The sequence below is a fragment of the Carassius auratus genome, unplaced genomic scaffold (assembly GCF_003368295.1).
Source record: "Carassius auratus strain Wakin unplaced genomic scaffold, ASM336829v1 scaf_tig00022937, whole genome shotgun sequence".
Lineage (NCBI taxonomy): Eukaryota > Metazoa > Chordata > Actinopteri > Cypriniformes > Cyprinidae > Carassius > Carassius auratus.
In genome coordinates this window covers 222,494-232,500 of record NW_020525229.1, presented here as the reverse complement: position 1 = coordinate 232,500, position 10,007 = coordinate 222,494, and the positions used below count along the sequence as shown (strand labels likewise).

At 29.7% G+C, this 10,007-nt stretch overlaps 1 protein-coding gene across 1 annotated transcript; it reads left to right on the top strand.

Moving 5' to 3' along the window:
• The first annotated feature begins 777 nt into the window (after positions 1-777).
• On the top strand, positions 778-9,740 carry LOC113077641 (ras-related protein M-Ras-like). The gene is made up of 6 exons (XM_026249956.1): positions 778-1,006; positions 5,205-5,411; positions 7,157-7,310; positions 7,386-7,485; positions 8,532-8,611; positions 8,695-9,740. Exons 2-6 carry the CDS (start codon positions 5,219-5,221, stop codon positions 8,792-8,794), a joined length of 627 nt encoding a protein of 208 aa, XP_026105741.1. The 5' UTR covers positions 778-1,006; positions 5,205-5,218; the 3' UTR covers positions 8,795-9,740.
• The last annotated feature ends 267 nt before the right edge of the window (positions 9,741-10,007 follow it).

Genomic DNA, 10,007 nt, shown 5'->3' with positions numbered 1-10,007 from the left:
TTTTATAATAACTGTTAAAGTTTGTTAATATAAACCATAGGTTTCTCTCTCTCTCTCCCTCTCTCTCTCCCTTTGATCATGTAGCATATACCTCAGTTGGTAAGCCCACTGTACACGTCCATCTAAAGTTCCCTCATCAGCAAAAATCATATCAACAAACCTGAACGCTTAAAATGATTGACAGGCGTAGAGCGTTTCTGACTAAAAAGCGCGTGCCACTCCCTAATTCCTTTTTTATTTTTTTATCTGTACCTTAAGAGAAAGGCGTCAGACAACATCTTTTAGTGACATTTGACAGGTAGTTAATGTGTATTGTATGTGTACTAAATATATAATATATAATTTGCTACCGTTTGACCAATAAAGTACAGTGTAGCCTTTTTAAAATCGGTTACATTCCCTTATTTAAATAGGCCTACCAACTTTATATAGTTGTTTAATGATTTAGTCGGAATTCTTGCTACAATTTTCATTTATATGTCAGATAAAATGAGTAAAAAAAACAAATGTACAAAGCAATAATAACATTTACACACATGGACTGTCTGGAATAAGACTGTATTAAAAGGAATTGACTAGTGCGAGAATTTCTGACAGTGGAACGTACCAAAACCGAGAGGAAGAGGGGTGTCCAACTATCTGTTTTCCACATTTTTTATTAATATGTCTTACTAAAATCTATTTACTCATTTTTACTTAATATATGATTCTAAAGTAATCAACTTCGCATATATATATCGCCAAATATTTAAAATAATCGCGCAATTTGTCTCAGAGCTGGGCTGTTTCCCCTGCCAGCGCTGTAAATCTGTGTTAACTAACAGTGAACGCTCTCGAGGTGTGAGGAACTGAAAACGCTCTTCGCGCGGCCCGATAATAAGACACTGTATCAAGTTGTATAACAAACAGACAAACGTTTCCGCGTCTGTATTTACTCGGTAATGTCGGAAGCAACATCTGTGGAAACGGAACGGGCTACTGGCATATGCTGTCGTCTTGTGATAAGGTAGTTTTGAATGCATATCATTAAATCTTGTATGACAGTTAAATGCATGCTGATTACATCTCTCAACAGCACAAAGGAATAAAATTGAGGTGACTATATATTAAACGTGCGTTTATTGTGATATCGGGTTGTTTTTATGGAGATATGCATGCTTTGCCAGTTGAATCGTGCGTTTATGCATTATGCATGAACATATTAAGTGTTTTTTTCTTGGTGAATTGCAATGCAACCACAGGCAAATCACACAAATCTCAAAATGCAAAAGACACTGTTTCCTTTTTGCCAGGAAGATGCGTTCTTTGCATTGCACCTGCATGTAATGGAGAACATAGACATGCACGTAACAGAGATAAAGCTTAATGGGTAATGCATAGGCAACCCGTACAGAATGATCAAGGTGGGTGTATTGATATGCGCCTACTGAAGCCTGATTTACATTTTTTGCATATCATGAGCAGATAGGCTATATACACAGTCAAATTATAGTAGAAAAGAAACTGTACAGTTGTTTGATGGAAAGTAGCCTAGCTACAGTGTGTGTGACATTGTTGTTTTTACTAGTAGAAAGCCGATTAATCGACCGATTTATTTAAATTAATCAAATTTAGAGATAGCTGTACTCGATTTTCGCTTAGCGTCCATTATGAGCTATTCAGATACTAATATTTTATTTTCATTTAATTTTAGTGTGTTAAATTATGTACTCAAAATATTTTTAAAATCAATAAAAATCTATCTCTCTATCTATCTATCTATCTATCTATCTATCTATCTATCTATCTATCTATCTATCTATCTATCTATCTCTCTCTCTCTTTGTATCTCTACACATGCATGCACCCACAAGTAAATCAAATTCATCTTTTAAGTAAATAAGTATTAAAAAATCGGTTAATATGTGAACAGCTATTGTGAAAATTTACTCAAATATTCCAATAGGCCTACTCATGTTTTGTTTTCAGCTAATTTTAGTGAGCAATTGTTGTGAAAATTATTTACTATTCATATTTTTATGTTTAATAAAGATGTTCAACAAACTATATACAATTAAGTAAATTAATTGACTGTTTATTTTTTTAAGTGAATATTTAATTAAATATTAGTTAAAAAAATAATTGAATTGAGCGATTTTATATGCATCTTAACTGCGAAATAAAATTGTAATATCTATTCACAACATGACTAGCTGATTTTTTGTACATTTTTATGCTGTGGTACTGAAATTGGTGAAGAAATAATTTTTACTCTAATAATTGCTAAAACACTTCCACAAACAGTTTCATAGAAACGACAAGTAATACAAAGAAACAAAAACATTTAGAAGTAGTTTTATTTAAAACTTGAAAATATATATTTTTTGCAGTGTACATCCTATTTTATGACAAAGTTGTAATATTTATATCAGCAATAGTATCGTTCAACCACTATTTTTCGCAACGCTCACTCAACAAGCCAATTTGTCGCACTGCGGTATATATTGAAAAAAAAAACTGATGTAGAAACACTTTTAAATCAGAAATTACCAAGAAATGGCAAGTAACACATTGAATTAAGTATACAGTTTTAACATAGAAAGAATGAAATTATCTTGTATTTTCTTATAAAACATTCGTCAGTAATCTCAAATTCAGCAAGTCATGCATCACGGACTTAACTGTACATATCATCTAGAATTTCCTATCAAATGCATCATAAATGGCCTGATTTAGATCCAGGTGTTTTTGCGTTCCTTAGTCATATTCCTGAAGATTACAGAAAGGAAATCATGAACTTCCCTGAATTGTGGCTGACAGGAAGCGCGACTGGAGGAGACGTGTAATACTGACATCTGACATCAGGGCTAAAGATCCAGCACTTCAGGGTGTTGAGTCCTAACAGACGAGCTCGTGTTTGTCACGCTCTGTATTTTGGAAGTCTTTGATGTGATTTTATTCGTCCAGTTTTAGCTCAGTTTGTTGGAGTGTTTCTTGTTGTTGGCAGTTTGGAGCTGAGATCACACTGCAGAATCACAGCGTGGCAATCCAAGTGTCTGGTCTAGACCGTATTTCTTGTGTGTGATGGTCTAGTTGGATGTCTGGGACAAGCCTCGCGTTGCACACTGCTTCTTTATGCCAGTGTAGAGTCGTAGATTTGTAGATTTCAGACATTAAAAGTCTGTTTTGTTTTGTCTTCTTAAAGGGGCGGCACACTCAAAAATGAAAGTTCTGTCAGCTTTTATTCACCCTCATGTTGTTCTAAACTCACTTTGTTTATGTTTTGACGAATGTTCTGGCTCTTTTGTGTCAGATGTTTTGTTTTTGTTTTCAGTGAATCAGTGTACAAAGCATTGATGATTCGTTTGTGAATCGCACGTTTCCTGTTTTTTGGTTCAACTCACTGACTCAGTGTTTTCCTATGATATTATTTTATATGAACCAGAATACTCAGAAGGAAATAAGGTGATTATATTTACAGGGATTTGATTGTATTGGGAATATTGTATTGGAAATGTTAAGATATTATTAGTTAATATTGTTTGCCCAACCCTATAATATTTAAATGTTTTTATTTATTAAATATATTAATTGTTATATTGTTTATATAATATCATTATATTATTTGACATTTTTTTAATATATTTATTTATATTTTTACCTTGTTGTTAAATTAATCTTAGGTTTTATTTTACATAATAGTAATTGTAATTTATTATTATAATTATAACTTTTATTATCATTGATAGATCCATTAATTATTTTAAATGCAAACCAATAAAAATTAATTAATTATTATTATTACTTAAACATTTATTATATATATATTTAAAAAATATTATATCTTATGTAAGGAATAATTGACGATGGGCCGTTGAATTATTATAAAAATAACATACCTCAAGACATCGATCTGATGATTTAGAGATAGAGAGAGAGAGAGAGAGAGAGCTTGTGTGAATTAGGCTAACGTACCTCTGTGCATCTCTAAACACTCTTCTGCTGCAGCGTCTCTAAACAGCGCTGTTATTACATCGCTAGTGAGAATTGTCATGTGTAACCTTTATGTTGCTACACTATATATAATATGCTAACTGATAAAATCATCAGGGCATCGCTGACAACACCTGTTTGTGCAAACTGCGTGACCATTATTACAGTTAACTATGCAAAGTGATACAGAACTGTAATGCGGTCAGGAGATCTGCCTGGAACTACGTTCGCCGTGCATTTCCCAGAAAACAATTGCACGCCTCAGAACGTTCATCGGCCAATCAGATTCAAGCATTCAACGACCCCGTAGTATAAATAAAAATAATACATTATTTAATAATATTTTTACAATAGGCATATGAGTTTGGCATATGAGACATTTTTGCATTACTAATACATTATTTTTATTTTTTATTTTACATATATTTTATTGATTTAGTATTAATTTTTATCATCATTATTGTTATCATTATTGATCAATCAGTTTGTATTAATTTTTATTTTTTTTAAAATGCAAGCCAATAAAGTTATTTTTAATGTTATATTATATATATATATATATACTAATAGTACTACTACTAATAATATAATTGAATATTATTTTGTTTTATATTTGACATTATACATATTTCTTATTTTTCTTTTACATCATTTTTTATTATTTAAATATTGATTTTGTTATCATTGTTGTTCAGTCCATTTTTTATCAATTCTGATTCTACAAAAATGCCACACAATACATTGTTATTTGTAATATAACATTTTTAATAATAACAATAATCACAAGAATTTAAATTCATATACTACTACTACTACTGATATAAAATAATATAATATATCATTCAATATTATTTTGATGTTTATATATTCATATTTTTACATTATTATTATTATTTTTCGTTTACATAATTTTTTATTACTTTAATATTTATTCTGTTGTTATTATCATCATTACTGATACATCATTTTATTATTATTTCATATATACAGTATTTTCCTTTACAAAAATGCAAACCAAAAAAATAGTTATTGTAAATAATATTTTAACAACAATAATAAATATTATTTTTAAACTTTAAACTCAAAATTCCAGTAACAACAATAGTAATCATAATAACCATAATCTGAAGCAGGTTTGTTAATTCTCTGTTTCAGCACACACACACACACACACACACTGTGCGTTTGTTCATGTTTCTATCTCATCACGCAGTATTTCCTCCGTATTGCAGGTGTAGCTGTCTTCATGGCCACCAGCGTGGTTCCCGGGGACGATCTGCCCACATATAAGCTGGTGGTGGTGGGAGACGGCGGCGTGGGGAAGAGCGCGCTCACCATACAGTTCTTCCAGAAGATCTTCGTCCCGGACTACGACCCCACCATCGAGGACTCGTACCTCAAACACACCGAGATCGACGGCCAGTGGGCCATTCTGGACGGTGAGGGCCTTCCCTTATTACATACACAACAGAGAACCATACAGTCCTCATTTCTGACAATGAAGATTTCTGTGAGCACAAATATGAGTAACAATTAAATAAATAAACACAGCTAAATATTTAAGACATTTTAAAGACAAATATTAAAGACACATAACACATTAACACCATAAAATTTGCAAGGAAAATTAACTAAAATATGGTATTGTATACCACAAGTATATTATGTGTTAATTTGGTTTTATTTTTATACTATTAGTGCTATTATTATTTATATACTCTTATAGTATTCTTAAATATTTTGAATTAGCATTTTAATTTATGTGTTTATTTTAGTTTTTTAAGTGCTTTTGTCATTTTTATCAGTTGAGTGATTCATTTCAGTTGATTATGCATCATTTTTTTATTTTTAGATTTTGAGGTTTTTATTTATATTTTATAAACATTTTTGCATTTTATGTCAATACATTTTAGTTTTAGTTAACAATAACAACTCTGATGGTATTATGAATAAGTAGCTACAATACAAAGAGAAGTCATAAATTAAAAAGTTATTTTTAAAGCTTAATTCAATGTATTTATAAATCTGTCAAATAATACTTTTTTATTTTTTATTATAATATATATAAAAAATATATTTTAATATACTATAATGCGAAATAAAAAAAGATGCAAAATAAATAAATAATTTAAACTTAATTTAATTGAATGTATATTTACACATTTGTTTATCTTTTATTAAAATTCAAAAATAAATATGATACCAAGTGCAATACAAAGAGATCATACATTTAGAAATAAATGTAATATAATATAATATATTAAAATAAGTAATATGACACTAAATGTAATACAGAGAGAGATAATAAATTAAGAAATACATTTTAAAAAAGCTTAATTTAATACATATTTATATATTTGTCAATTACAAAGATTTACAAAGATAAACCATAAATTAAGAAATTACATTTAAAAATTAAATTAAATTAGATTTAATTTATATAATATTTATTAATTTGTTAAATATTTTTATCTTTACCTTTTAAAACAGATAGATAGATAGCCAATGCAGATACAGATATATTTCCTTTTGTTTGAAATTATTAAATTATTAAAGCAAATTATTTTTAATTAAGGTAATTTTGAACAAGAACGAAGTTTTATAATGACAGTACACTGAAGCTTTGAAAATAACAAAATAAACTATATATAAATCACTGCATTATTTCCCAGAAAGATGCAGTTGTAAACTTAACATTTTATTTTAAGATTTAACATTTGTAGATAGTGTAAAACAAAAGAGTTGTAAAAATTCAGAGAATGCTTTCGAGATCATAATTTGTAAAAAAAAAAAAATCACATTAATGAATAATGCTCCTGTAGTCTACACTGAAAACATAAAGCGCCATCTCGCGGCTGTAGACGGTAATGTTTTCTCTTGGCTCTTGGGTCTAAATATATGTGACTTATAGTCCAGTGCGATTTATATAGTCCAGTGCGACTCGTCATGACGTATTTTTGGACTGATGCGACTTATACTCAGGTGCGACTTGTAGTCCAAAAAATACGGGAAATTAAATTAAATAAATGTATACATTTAGCAGACGCTTCACTTGAGCTACATAATTATATATATATATATATATATATATATATATATATATATATATATATATATATATATATATATATATATATATATATTGTTAACCAGTAAATAGTATATTGTGTCGCTGTGTGTGTAGTTCTGGACACGGCGGGGCAGGAGGAGTTCAGTGCGATGAGAGAGCAGTACATGAGGACAGGAGACGGCTTTCTCATCGTGTTTTCAGTCACTGATAAAGCCAGCTTTGAACACGTGGATCGTTTCCACCAGCTGATCCTGAGAGTCAAAGACCGGTATGAACACGCATAAACACACGTTTGAGTTTTCAGTGTGATTTATTGAGTGTTGTTATTGTGCGTGTGCTGCAGGGAGTCGTTTCCTATGGTTCTGGTGGCTAATAAAGTTGATCTGGTGCATTTACGCAAGATCACCAGTGAGCAGGGACGAGAGATGGCCTCCAAACACAGCGTAAGTCATTTAGCACATTTAACATGTGAAAGAAAGTGGCATTTTGATTTCATGTTGACTTTTTCATTTGTTGTTTCTAAATACTTTTAAATGGTTGTAATGTTGTAATGTTGATGATTATTATGGTTATTATTTATTATAAATAATTATTGTTTTTTATAAAATGTTAAATATATAATAACTATAGATCAGTCCATTTATTTTATTATTATATATATTTTTCCTTATTTTCTTTGTATAATAATGCAAACTAATGAATAAGTCACAATAATACTAGCAGTGTTTTTTTAAAGAAAGAGTACATTTTGATTTCATCTTGACTTTTTTTTGTTCCTTTTTTCAGACTGGTTTATTTGTATATTTTTTAATAATATTTTAATGTTTATTATTATTATTATTATTGCCATTTATCTGCCCATTTATTGTTATGTACTCACTTATTATTAAAAAAATAAGTTTATTTACAATAAAGCAAACCAATAACTAGTTTAAAATAAGACTAGCAGTGTTATTATGTCAATTCTTATTTTATGTTGTCTTTTTCATTTTTCTGCATTATAGTTGTTTTGTATTATTAAATATAAAAAGTTGACATTAAATGTAATTATTATTATTATTATATTTAACATGTTTCATATTATTATTATTATTGTTGTTGTTATTGATCCATTTGTTATTAAAACTTTTATTGAATGTTTCCAAAAAATATAAAATATGTTTTACAATAATACAAACATTAAAAAGTTCATAATAATACCAGCAATGTTCATTAAAAAATTATCCATTTTGATTTCATGTTGACTTTTTATTTATAATTGTATGTTGTTGTTGTTGTAATTATTATTATTATTATTGATTAACCCATTGTGAAGAAACTCAAACTCAATTTTTCATTACATTTTCTAATGTACTAATATTTTTAGTAATAAAATAAATAATTATTATTGATAGTAGTAATATGAATTATGTTTTTATAATTATACAATTCTAATTTTTTATAATTATTTACATCTACTAATTGTTGAATCTTTATGTCTTCATCACAGATCGCGTATATTGAAACAAGTGCAAAGGATCCGCCCATGAATGTAGAAAAAGCGTTTCACGAGCTCGTCAGAGTGATACGGTGAGTCCAATTTTGTACGATTCTGCTGTGTGTAAGCATTCCCATTCGTCTCAAATAGCTTTGATGTTCATTTCGGTTTACAGTCAGCAGATCCCCGAACTGGGCCTGAAGAATAACAGGAAAGCCAAATGGCGGGCGGACAGACCTTCGGGTTCGCAGAGGCTGCACTGTATCTTACTGTGACCGCACACCCTCTATCTCAATGCTGCGTCAATGCCGCGATGATGACTCGGACTGTTAAAATACACACACACACTCACACAGCTTTAATAATATCCAGAAATGAATTAACACAGCTTAAATATTCTATAAATAATGGTGAAATTCCCAAAAATGTGGATTATTAGCTATTTTACATGGGATTTTCTCAGCAGGCGATACCTGGATGAAATTACAGGATTCTAGCGCTGTTGACTCATGTTATCTCTCAGAGAATAATTCAGAGACACACTTTCTGAGGCCTTGTTTTGTATTGTGTTTCTATATTTATTGTGCTGAATTCTATATTGTAAGTGATTGTTAATACAGCATATCGGCTTTGAAGAAACAAGGGAACAGATGGGATTCAAGTTGCACATCTGGCGAATGCTCAGGAGGCGGGGGAAATACTGGTTACCATAGTTAAGCAATTATTTTTATGAAGAAAATGAATAATAGAAAAAAGGCATTAAGGTCACACAAGGCACTAAAATAACGCTAAACATGTAAAACACTTAATTAATAGCACAAAGTATGTTAAAGTTTTTACATAAAAAAAGTTTTATACATTTTGCTTCAACAACTATTTAGCATAAAAGTGCTTGTTAAATATACAGTTTTACTACATATGATAATGTAACATACTGTTAACCAATTAACATTTATCATTCATCATCTTTAGATTTATGTCTCACAATTCTGAGTTTATGTCTTACAATTTTCCCTCTCAAAATTTTAATTGAAACCTTGCAATTCTCAGTATACAACCTTGCAACTCTTAGTTTATAATTCTCAATTCTGAGTTCATGTCTCGTAATTCTGTTTATATCTGGCAATTCTGAGTTTCTCGCAAGTTTATAACCACAATTCTGAGTTTATGTTTCTCAATTCTGAGTTTATATCTTGCAATTATGAGTTTATATCTTGCATTTCTGAGTTTATATCTTGCAATTCTGAGTTTATAACTCCCAATTCAGAGTTTATTACTCCCAATTCAGAGTTTATATCTCGCAATTCAGAGTTTGTATCTCACAATTCAGAGTTTATATCTCACAATTCAGAGTTTATATCTCACAATTCAGAGTTTGTATCTCGCAATTCAGAGTTTGTATCTCACAATTCAGTTTATATCTTGCAATTCTGAGTTTATATCTCACAATTCAGAGTTTGTATCTCACAATTCAGTTTATATCTCGCA

Coding starts and splice junctions, on each gene's coding strand:
- LOC113077641 (XM_026249956.1), top strand. CDS start 5,219: ATGGCCACCAGCGTGGTTCCCGGGGACGATCTGCCCACATATAAGCTG. Junction 5,412..7,156: donor CCAGTGGGCCATTCTGGACG/GTGAGGGCCTTC, acceptor CTGTGTGTGTAG/TTCTGGACACGGCGGGGCAG. Junction 8,612..8,694: donor GAGCTCGTCAGAGTGATACG/GTGAGTCCAATT, acceptor TTCGGTTTACAG/TCAGCAGATCCCCGAACTGG.